This window comes from Rhinopithecus bieti, unplaced genomic scaffold (assembly GCF_001698545.2).
Source record: "Rhinopithecus bieti isolate Rb0 unplaced genomic scaffold, ASM169854v2 scaffold_3527, whole genome shotgun sequence".
NCBI lineage: Eukaryota > Metazoa > Chordata > Mammalia > Primates > Cercopithecidae > Rhinopithecus > Rhinopithecus bieti.
This window is the reverse complement of record NW_016804488.1, coordinates 303,128-315,213: the sequence shown is the minus strand read 5'-3', so window position 1 is coordinate 315,213 and position 12,086 is coordinate 303,128. Positions and strand designations below refer to the sequence as shown.

Genomic DNA, 12,086 nt, shown 5'->3' with positions numbered 1-12,086 from the left:
GGTGAGTGTTAAATTACTTTTTTCTAACAGACTAGCCCCATACTTTAAGATTTTTGAGTTAGTAAGCTACTTTTTGCTTTTTTTGACTTAGAATAATTCTGAACTAGTGAGGTGTGCTCACAATGAGGTTTCCTCTAAAGGTTATTTTTCTACTTTTAGCAAAGCAGTTGCCGCTACCGACTGAATGCATTTGGCCCATCCGTGGGTTACTGGGTTAAGGATTTTTGATAGGAAGACTACAGGTTGTCAGTGGTCTCAGTGTTTTCAGGCTACGCCCTTGTTTACACTGACGACAAGGTAGTATTGGAGTGTTACAGGGTCACGGGAGAAGACCTTCAATTATCAATTACAGGTTCTAAATTTACCCTTGCTTTTAAAGGAATAGGGAACACTATTTTTTACTATTTCTTTCTCTTTATTTCTCTCTTCGACTCCCTCTTTCTCCTCTCTCTCTCTCTGTCCTGTCTCTCTCTCTCTCTCCTCTCTGTCTCTCTCTCTCTCTCCTTCTCTTAACCATTACAAACTTGGGGCCCTGGCAGGGGTGGTGGGGAACGGGTCCCACATAACTGCTCATGTCGAGAGCTGTATACCTAAATCGGGAGGGGCACCAGGGACGAGACTCCCTGGGTTTATAGCCTAGATGCCTAAGGATGCAGCGTAGAGCTTCCTTAGATCCCTTTGGAGATACAACTTGCTAGAGGAAATGAAAGTCTGAACCATTAGTACCTAGGAGGCAGGGATCAGAGGAAGTAGATTCAGAGGTAGGGAGAATTTTGGGGCTACACTTTCAAGAAAGTCGTGGTCGGGACCCAGGAGGTATGAGTGAGAAGGAAAGGTAGGGGAGCACGCATGGGCGACTGTTGAATAGAGACTTCTGGCTGCGCCATGATCTCAACCAGCTAATGCCGGGAGTTTGGGATGACAGCTTTCTGCCTCTAGTCCGCCCTCAGCTTCCCCAGGAAAATTGAAAGCGAAAGCTGGTTCTAGGCAGATGAAGGCTCCCAACCCAGAAGGGTTGGGGGTTGTTAGAAAGCCCTTCCCCAGGCAGCCTCACACCTGAGTCTTAAGTCCAGCAGCCGCGCTAATCGTTTTTAACTGGCTGATAGGTGCCCGGTATTTTCCTCCAATTCTAAGGAAGGATAGGGCAGAATAGCAAGTGAAAGTGGTCCAATATTACCGCTTTGGAGGTTCCTTCCTGGTCGCCAAATGTTACCAGCGATCCCTGCTCCCAGAGGTCACAAGATGGTGACGGGGCCACTTCCAAGATGGCAGCGGCCCGCTTCCAAGATGGTGGCAAGCCATGTGTTCTCTGACCTGGGGGTTCTTGGCCTCACAGATTCCAAGGAATGGAATCTTGGGCCATGCGGTGAGTGTTATAGCTCTATTAGAAGCCGTGGGTCACAGAAGAGAACTGTGGAACCCAGTGACTAGTGTTCAGCTCGATTAGCACGAACTCGGGCACTTAGCCATGCAGGAACAATGGCAAGCTTCTAGCCCAATCAGGAGAGGCAATGGGCGCCTCGATGGATCAGGAGCACAGCCCACACCCTGCCAGATCTGGAGGGATGGAAGTCAGCAGCAGATCTGCAAGGGCGGCAAACCGCATGGTGGCAGGAAACTGCAGTGATGGACTGCGAGTGAAAACTCAGCTCAAGCCAGAACAAACACGGACCAGAGGAGAGTGCAGTTGCAAGATTTAATAGAGTGAAAACAGAGCTCCCTTACAATGGGAGGGGACCCAAAGAGGGTAGCCTGTAAACTTTCATTTGTAATGAGCACCAAGATTTCTTAAAATCCCATTTCTCAGCTGCCTCCAGGTTTTTCCCTTTCCGAATTTTTGTTGTTGTTGTTGTTGTTGTTGTTGAGATGGAGTCTCACTCTGTCTCCCAGGCTGGAGTGCAGTAGTGCGATCTCGGCTCACTGCAAGCTCCGCCTCCTGTGTTCACGCCGTTCTCCTGCCGCAGCCTCCCAAGTAGTTGGGACTACAAGCACCCGCCACCACGCCCAGCTAATTTTTTGTATTTTTAGTAGAGACAGGGTTTCACCATGTTAGTCAGGACGGTCTCGATCTCCATCTCTTGACCTCGTGATCCACCCGCCTCGGCCTCCCAAAGTGCAGGGATAACAGGCATGAGTCACCGCGTCCGGCCTTCCCTTTCCAATTTTTATGGAACCCTCAGAAAAAAAAAAGCCCTCCAGGGGGAGACCCTGAACTCAGCGTCTGCCCCAGGGTGGAGGCGCCCTGGCCAGGCAGAGACTCCATCCTGAGGCCCCCTAGCCTGGCTTGCTCCTCCATGCTTGAGGTGAAATCTGGATCCAGCCCAAAGTAGGTGGTGTGGAGGAGTTTCAGAAAGACAGAGTGACTGGGAAGGATAAGGGGTGTGAATGTGCAGACAGTAATATTTTCCCCCATAACCTTGTCCTCATTCGCGTATTAAAGTGAGCAAATATGCTTTTTATATCTGTATCAGCTACTATTTACATTGAAAATTCTTTGTTATGGAAATTTTAAAGCGTAAAGAAAAGTAGAAAGAATAGTGCAACAAACCCATCACTTTCAAAGACCAGTAGGGTCATATCAGAAGGTTGCCAGAGCCAGGCCAAGGAGAGTGCCCTAGGTCTCAGATGGGCTACTTGGAGCATCTAAAAGATAACGTCTACAATTGAATGAATAATGCTAATATTTTCTTTATTTTATTTATTTATTTATTTTTATTTATTTATTTATTTTTTTTTTGAGACGGAGTCTCGCTGGTGCCGCCCAGGCCTGGAGTGCTGTGGCGGATCTCAGACTCCACTGCAAGCTTCCAGCCTCCGGGTTCAGCCATTCTCCTGCCTCAGCCTCCCGAGTAGCTGGACTCACAGGCGCCCGCCACCTCGACCGGCTTAATTTTTTTGTATTTTTTAGTATGGACGGGGGTTTCACCGTGTTAGCCACGGATGGTCTCCGCTCTCCTGACCTTGTCATCCGCGCCGTCTCGCCCCCAAATGTGCTGCGATTAGACAGGCTTGATGCCCACCATGCGCCCGGCCAAGTGCTAATATTTTAAAAATAATTATGCTGAAGAGAAAGAGAAGCTTCTCCCGCTGTTCCCACAGCATGGCAGACACAAGTAGACAATATTGGGCCACCTGCTGGAGAAGTAACTACTGCTCCAACTTTCTTACTCCGAATGGTGGAATTAAGGGAAGAATAAGCATTTATTATTATTTTCCTGACCAAACTATAGTTTAGGAAACCTCATAGTTCTTGTTGATAAGAAAACTTTTCTCCCTCGTCTCCTTTTTTTTTTTTTTTTTTTTTTTACAAAGGAACTTTTGTGCATCTCAAATCAAACAATTGCACAAAGGTATGTTTTGGAGACAAGGGAAATTTGATTATAAACTAAGTTTAGATTATATTTAAGAAATGATTGTTAATTTTTAAGGTGAGATAGTAAAATTGTGTTTATGTTAGGGAAAATTCCCTTAGTTTTTTTAGAGATTATATTTAGTATTTAAGGGTAAATGTCATGATTTCTGGAGAATGTCTTAAGAGATATTTCAGTGAAGAAAAATGTAGGGAAAGCAAACGTCTGTTGTGGTATCACTGCAAAAGATTTTGTTATTATATGGATTGATTTAAAACGTATATATATGACACATGTATATACATAGGTACCAAAACACCAGGAGCATAATAACATTTATATTTTGACATTTGGAAGCTTAAATTTTTTATGTAATCAAATATCAGATATCTTTGCTATTTTTCCATTAGTTTTATGCATAGGAAGTTTCTTCTCATGAGTATATAAATATTTACTTATTATTTTAGTTGGGTTTTTTTTTACCTTTTATTTTGTCTATAAAATAGATGTAGTATTTATTCTGGTGTCATCTAAAGCCCAGCCCTAAGAATACCATTTTGTGATTATGCAAACAAATAATTGGAGATCTGCAGTTAAGACTAAGTTTCTAGTAAGTTACCAGTACATTAGATGTGATGGACATTTAATGAGACATCTTTTCTTGATACTTAGATATGGAGGTCTCAGCCTGTGAGGCTGGGGGTGACGTTTGAAGCTGCAGTCTTCTGTGATATTTCCCATGGTCTGTCTTACACCTGGAACTTGATGGACTCTGAAGGGCTCCCTGTCTCCCTCCCTGCTGCTGTCGACACTCTCAGACAGACCCTCATCCTCCCGAGCCACACCCTGGAGTATGGGAACTACACTGTCCTTGCCAAGGTCAGCTCGCTGACTTAGGGCTCTACCGGCCCAGTGAAACCCTTGCTTCCCGTCGCCCTGGAGCAAGAGCTCAGCATTTGTAATTCAACACCTGTTCTATCCAGGAAAAGGGAGGTTGTTTTAAAAAAATAAAATCTGGATAGGATTTTAAGAGAAATGTGTAATTCCCCCAAAGAGAACAAATGATGTTCAAATGCTGGCAAAGCAATTGATGAAAAACTCCTTCCAATGTGTATAATAAAACCTTCCTGTGTACCTAATTTGAATAAGCCCTGTGCTGGTGCTGGGATGTAAGGAGAATACGTGGCCTTCCATTTAGGGGCCAATCACCCAGAAAGGAAAGGGGATGACAGTCAGAGGGCAGGGTATCCAAGAGGCATTCACAGTGACTGCCTGGCACTTTGATTCTCAGCATGTGCTTGGTGCATTTTGGCTGGAAAAAATGGTGAAAATATGCAAGTTAAAAGAGGGAGAGGTCATTTTTTAAAAAGTGGGCTTCAAGAAAGAGGGTCCTGAAAAGAGAATCTGTTCACAGACATAGAAAGGGATTGGGAGGGGCAACAGCTTGGCAAAGGCTAGAAGAAGACCAGGGATAGTGAGCAGACCCTGGTGGGAGAGTCTGGGATCAACTGATGCAGTGGGCAGGCCAGGCTGCGGGGACCAGATCAGGGACCATCAGGATATCTGCAGCGAAGGAGCTTTGTTCTTTTAAGCTGTGGGGCACGCAGTCCTACTGGGCACAGTTCCACGGGTGCCTTGTGTGGCTGGCCACAGAGCTCCTTGGCACCCAAACTGCCCTGACCTTGCCTGAGCAAGCAAATCCTCCCAATCTGTGCTGGGATGTCACAGCGATGGCAAACGCTGGAGTTGCCAGAAGCTTCCTCTCAGTGTCTGTATTTATCTCATTGTGAAATAGGCAGGTAACGATGGACCAAGTGACAGCAGGCTGCAGACCAGGCTTAGCATAGCATTACTTCAGATGCAGGTTGTAGGAAAATCCAGAGCTTTCCCAGCAGGCTGTATACTCTTCTTTGGAAATGTTGATTGGGAACAAGTAGGAAACAGACTGAAGGATGGGATGTTGGGAGAGTGTCAGTGAAGGTGAGAAGTCACTAGAGGCTGAAGCAGGGGGCAGCCGGGGAATAGAGAGCAGAGTTGGGTCAGTGTCGGGGGACCTCGGGGTGGTGGGGAGCCTCTGACCTGATGGGTGGTTAATTGTAAGAAGCCAAGGGGAAATGCAAAGGAAAATCTGTAATACTGAACGAGTGAAGGAGGGTGAGTCTGCTCTTCATTTTCCTAATGAAAACAACACTATTTGTACCTGGCTGTGTACTGGGAGAGGGATTTGGAAATAAATAAGATATGTGCACACTTTCGTGAACAACCTAGTAGGTGAGGTAGATAGAACCTGTAAACTAAAAATAAAATCCTAAGACCCCCCAACCAACTAAACAAATCCCCTCTTGGCCAAGGGGACCCAGAAAAACCTTTAACAAATAGAGTTCCCAGCCATAATGGGACTCAAGGTCAGGTATGCCTCATTACACCCCCTCCCTTTCACAGTTTAGACACAACTAACCAGCATTAATGTTCAAATAGAGATGATAAGACTGACAGAACAGACTCCTTTTTTTTTTTTTTTTTTTGAGACAGGGTCTCACTGTGTTGCCCAGGCTGGAGTGCAGTGGCTGCAATCTCACTGCAACCTCTCCCTCCTGGGCTCAAGTGATCCTTCTGCCTCAGCCTCCTGAGTAGCTGGGACTACATGCGCATACCACCACGCCTGGCTAATTTTTTGTAGAGACGGGGTTTCACGCTGTTGCAAAGGCTGCTCTCCCAACTCCTGGCTCAAGCAATTTGCCTGCCTCAGCCTCCCAAAGTGCTGGGATTATAGGCGTGAGCCGTCACGCCTGGCCAGGACATACTCTTTATGACAATAAGATACCAAATTATAAACAAGACCTAAGGTGATGCCAGGCAAGAGTGAAATCATGCATTCCTACAATTAAAAAATAAACTATGTTCTCATTGTCACAGGATTTTTCTCCCTTTTTCTCTATCAGCTAAACAAACACTAGCCTTAAAATAAGCAATATTAAAACAATTACAACTCTACAACCACCAAACATCAACTAACTAAACCCCCCATTCCTCAAGCCATAACTATAATTTTAATTAAACAAAAAACTAATTTCTATAACTTTTTCCTAATAAAAAACACCAACTATAAACTAATTCTGCCCAGTTTTATAGAGACTACGCATTTAAGTGCCTTCATGTCCGTACTTTACCTTGTAACATAAACAACAACCTAATTATAATACATTCCAATATTGTCTCCACCCAAAAATAAACATAAAACACATATATACGTTTACTTATTACACAAAAACACAATCCTCTTCCATAGATATCCATAACTCCTATATCCTGTGAATATGGGATAACCCATTCAACTTAAATTCCTATCTTACCCCTCCCTCCCTCCCTCCTCAAAACACTTACTTTCAATTTTTTAGCCAGAGACTACACTTCCTGCTTACAGATTACTATCCCTTTCTTAAAAAATAAAACTCTGCTTTCTAAATTTATAAACTACGTCATTTTTAAATTAAGCCCAACAAGCCACAGAAGATGTGTCCAGCCTGTGGGACAGGCCAGGTAATGGGAGTGCCAAGGCAGATTTGGCTGTGAGCCAGGAGCCAGCTCTGTGGTCTTCAGTGTCTTTACAGGGGATCCGTGTCTTTCTCTAAGTCTTGGAGACCTTCTGACAGATAAGGTAACTTCTGTTGTCTCTGACCTCACACAGTCAGAGCCTCAGGTTTCCTTTGCTCCTGACCATCCCTGCATCTTCCCCAAGCAGCTTGCCACTTGTTGCCTCCTCCAGCCTTTGTATATACTTGGAACATTCTCAGCAGCTCCTTGGAGCTGGAGAGGCTGAACAAGCAGAGGTTGAAGGCGGAAATGGAAGTTCTGATCCTACAGCTGTTTCGTTGTCTTTGGTCCTACTCAGGAGACTGATCAGCAGGAAGCTGTGTGCATCTGAAGAAAATCTAGAGTCATCAAGGCTGAGGCCCAGTGAAAGAACAGCAAGCATTAGACTATATTTTTTCAAATTGCATCAAAAAAAAAATTTTTTTTTTTGACAGCGTCTCACTTTGTTGCCCAGTCTGGCGTATAGTGGTGTGATCTCAGCTCACTGCAACCTCCCGCTCTGGGCTTCCTGGGTTCAAGAGATTCTCATGCCTCTGCCTCCCGTGTAGCTGGAATTACAGGTGCACGCCACCACGCTCGGCTAATTTTTGTATTTTTAGTAGTTATGAGGTTTCACCATGTTGCCCAGGCTGGTCTGAAACTCCTGAGTGCAAGCAATCCACCCACCTCAGCCTCCCAAAGTGCTGGGATTACAAGCATGAGCCACCACGCCTGGCTGCATCAAACTTGTAAAAGAACAATGTGAATGCTTTATTTATAACATGTTCCGCTATTCCTCGGTTTAAAATTATTTGTCTTAAATTTCATTTACACTTCCTAAAGTCCATGGTATGTTTGGGGGTTAGAAAGAAGCAGCTCTAAGATAGGTGAAGGAAGTTGCACAAAAGCCGGGAGCCTGAACAATTCACTGTGGAAGGAGGAGGTTTAAAAACTATAAAATGCGCACACATGGAAAGTCTCTATTGTGTTCACAAGCTAGGAAATGCCCAACTTTGTACATTAACACAAGCTTGGATAGGAGGATGTTCGTGCTCTTGAGGACTCCAGTCACAGTTCTCATGTCGCACAGTAGAGTGGTTATTTTGACTAGCATGACTGTTTTAGTTGGAGCCGGGGATGCATTGAGTTTCCTTTCTAATTTTCAGATGAATGTGTTTCTCCAGCGAGTCCCTGCCTTGTCCCTGCATGACATCCCCTGTCCTTCCTTGCCCCTGCAGGTTCAGATTGAAGGCAGTGTGGTGTATAGCAACTACTGTGTGGGCCTGGAGGTGCGAGCCCAGGCCCCTGTCAGTGTGATCTCCGAGGGCACACACCTGTTCTTCTCCAGGACCACCTCATCCCCCATTGTCCTCAGAGGGACTGAGTCCTTCGATCCTGACAACCCTGGGGCAACTCTCAGGTGAGCACCACCCACACACACAGCTGTGCAGCTACTCAGACCGCGCATTCTGCAAATGCAGGCTCGGGGACGTTGGAGGCTATTAATAGTTTTAAATTTTAAGTGCATCCACTTCCGTAAGTTTAACTGCTTTATTTAGGATCAAAATATAAAGGAATTGAGGAAAAGAGTGGAAGTAAAATGTGCGTCGCTTTTTAAGGTGGTGTTTAAAGAATGATCTGTTTTGGAACGTGAGGTTTGAGTGTCACCATTATTAAATTTTTGGTTGGTGAGATGCCGTGGTGTGTGGAAGGCTTGGTTTCCACAGGTTGCTCATCTCCAGGTGGATGGGTCTCTTGTTGCAGGAGGCTGCCCCAGGCCTTGTTCCTCTTCTCCATCCACACCCCTTCCCACCTATGGCCTCAGCTAGGGTCCTGATGTGGATCCATCCATGATCCATGTGCAACAGCCTCAAACAGGGATTCTCTGTTTAGACCACTCCCCTGACTCTGGGCTATGAGTCCTGGCCTCCCTACAGCGCCCCCTCTGGACAGCCTCGAGACATCTCAGCCACGTACCTGCCTTCTGCACCCATGGAAGGACCTTTCCCGTTGCTCAGGCCAAAATCTTCTTTTTTTTTTTTTTTTTTTTGAGATAGGGTCTCACTCTGTCTCCCAGACTGGAGTGCAGTGGCTCGATCTCAGCTCACTGGAAACTCCGCCTCCCGGATTCAAGTGATTCTCCTGTCTCAGCCTCCTGAGTAGCTGGGACTACAGATGCACGTCACCATGCCTGGCTAATTTTTGTTTTTTTTTTAGTAGAGATGGGTTTCACCATGTTGGCCAGGCTAGTTTTAAACTCCTGACCTGAAGTGATCTGCCCACCTTGGCCTCCCAAAGTGCTGGGATTACAGGCATGAGCCATCACACTCGGCCACAGGCCAAAATCTTTGGCAGCATCTTTTACTTTTACTTTTTCTTTTTTTGGCCCTCCCTTAAACATCAGTTCCACACCACCTCCCCTACCCCCATTCATTCTGGTTTGAGCTGCCAGGGTCTTGGGCTTATCTCTGTAAGATTTCCTGGCCAGTTTCCACACCTCCATCCTCCCCTGCAACCCTGTCTCCATGGCAGGGATGGGTTCTTTTGCTAGTATTAATTGGCTTTTATTCTTTCTGATTTAGGGGATATGAGTGTAGTTTTGTTCCATGGATATATTGGTGGTGTTAAAGCCTGGACTTTTAATGTAACCATTCCCTGAATGCTGTACATTGCACCCAATAGGTAATTTCTCATCCCTCACCCGCCTCCTACCCTCCCTCCTTTTGGAGACAGATTCTTTTAAAACAGTCAGAAGACTTTACTTCACAGTTCGACCCTCCAGGACCCCCTTTTACTCAAGAGTAAAAGCCAACGTCCTCACACTGCCAATGAGGCCGAAGTGATCTCTCCCAACCCACTGCGGCTTCAGCTGTCCCTTCCTGCCTCCACAGCTCGCTGAGCAGCCTGTTTGGTCTTCCTGCCCCTCCTTGGACTTACCCAGCTTGCATCTCTCTCAGCTCTTTACAGCAAGGATTCCCTCTGAAGCTCATCACTCAGTTCACCAAACGTCTGCCATCACCCCCTTCCTTTCACTCATTGCTCAAATATCACCTTCCCAGTGGGGCCCCTGCTGAGACCTCAAAATGACAGATCCTGCCCTGGTTTGATGGCACCTTTCTTCACAGTAGTCACCCCTGACATCGAGCCTTTGCTCACTTACTGTGGTCACTGCTCTGGAGGGCAGGGCTCTTATCTGACATATCCCCCATGCCTGGAACGTCGTAGCTAGTCAGGGAATATTTATTTATAAAGCAATAGATGAGTTGTGCTGTTTTCCCAACCCCTGTGATCACACAGATTTGCTGTATTGTAGGTGTGGGATTTGGTGTTTCTTGAGTTGAGAGGAGGCAAAAGGCTGCTTGGACTCAACGATTCGATTCATGCACATGCTCTGGGAAAAGCCCTCAGCCATCTGCTGACTTCCCTGCACCCACCCTAAGGAGACAGAGACTGTGTCTTACTCATCTTCACATCCCCATGCCCTAGCACCAGCACAGTGCCCCAAAACGAGAGCTCCATGTGTGGCTGCTGAAATAGTGAATTTGTTCCCTGGGAATATAGAATATTCCAGCTAAGTCCCAGGGGCAGTTGCTCTGCACAGCCTGTGAGCTGGAGGCAGTGTTCCTGCTGAGTGGGGTAGTTCCTGAGCCATCACAGTGCCTCTTTATGCAGGCTCTGGAAACAGAAAGGTCTAGAATGAGGTGCCTGCACACCAGACAGGGAAATGCTCTTTAAAAGATCAGTATCAGTTCACATTTAAGTGACACCTCTAAAAAGGGCTTATGGCTGCGGGGTGGAGCCAGGCCTTCCTAGCCACGAACATTTCCATGGCAGCGTTTCCTCCCTGCTGGAACTGCGTGGTTGAGCGTGCATCCCTGCTAGAGTAAGACTGGCTCAAGGTTGGGGGTGACATCTTCTTGCTTGACCCGGACAGAGCAGCCACATTTATCTCGTTGGGTGTGGCAATTGTTATATTGCAGAAAGACTGTAAGACTGGGAGGAGAGATGCCTGAAGTCCATCTCACAGATCCCTCACTAGCTATGCTACAGGGAAACACTCTGAGGCCTCCCAAATGCATTTTCATCCTAAAATTGGGCCCACATGGCATTCTTGTCTGTCACGTGGAGCTGTCATGAGGGTAGGGTGCAGTGTTTGGGAAATACTTGAGGGCAGCACAGCTGTGTGACTTGGGAAGTGGCAGTGATGTGAGCAGAGGAGGTTGCTGTGCGCAGAGAAGGGGTAGGAAGCCTGGGGCGGCCGGAAACAAGGCTGTCTGGAGTCAGGCCTCAGTGAGTCGGGAGGGGTGGCCTGAGCCCACCCCAGATAGTGGTGCTGCTGCACTTTTGCTACCTCCCACCTCACTTACAGGAGAAAATGTGGGAAGCAATATCTCTTTCCCAACACCTGTTCCCTGTGGTCCCCCCTTCACCCGGAGAAAAACCATGCAGTGACACAGAGTAGTCCCTGGCTCTGCCTGATGCTCCCCTCAGCCACTCCGATGACTTCTCCAACAGGTATCACTGGGAATGCGCCACGGCCAGCTCCCCAGCACATCCCTGCTTCGACTCCTCCACTGCACACCAACTGGACGCCGCTGCTCCCACTGTTTCCTTTGAGGCACAATGGCTCAGTGACAGCTATGATCAGTTCCTTGTGATGCTGAGGGTCTCCAGTGGTGGCCGGAACTCTTCTGAGGCCCGGGTGTTCCTGTCCCCCTACCCTGACTCGGCACTCAGGTACCACCTGCCCTGCATTCAGCACAGCTCAGCTCACAGGTGTTTGCTCCCACCTGGTGCTAGCATCCGTGAAAGGAATCTGCTGTGCACAGCAAGCAGTTTGGAGTTTGGCCATGCGGGATTCTCACTGCAAAGAAGGAGGAGAAGATTGTTCAGAAAGGGGCTGGGGAAGCAGTCTGCACTCTCAGGCTGACGTCTAGGCAGCATCTGACAGCCAAGCAAGCTAGCTAAAGCTGGCATAGCCAGGGGTTCTGAGTGGAGCCTCAGTGGGAACCCTCCCATCACAGCACCTGCCCAAAAGATTGGGGACTGTCCTGGGGCTTGGGGCTGAAGCCAGGAGGCAAAGCCATCAAGTTCCCAGCCAGGGGTTTCAGGGCCACTGCCCAGGGCTTCCAAGCATCACAGGGGGGAGGGGACAGTGGTGTG

At 47.2% G+C, this 12,086-nt stretch overlaps 1 protein-coding gene across 1 annotated transcript in view; it reads left to right on the top strand.

Annotated features, from left to right (window-relative positions):
• Positions 1 to 12,086, top strand: part of PKD1L1 (polycystin 1 like 1, transient receptor potential channel interacting) — a 203,514-nt gene that overhangs the window by 69,385 nt on the left and 122,043 nt on the right. Inside the window, 3 exon segments of the mRNA XM_017868553.1 lie at positions 4,023 to 4,229; positions 8,162 to 8,343; positions 11,439 to 11,660. Coding sequence (XP_017724042.1) covers positions 4,023 to 4,229; positions 8,162 to 8,343; positions 11,439 to 11,660 — 611 coding nt within the window.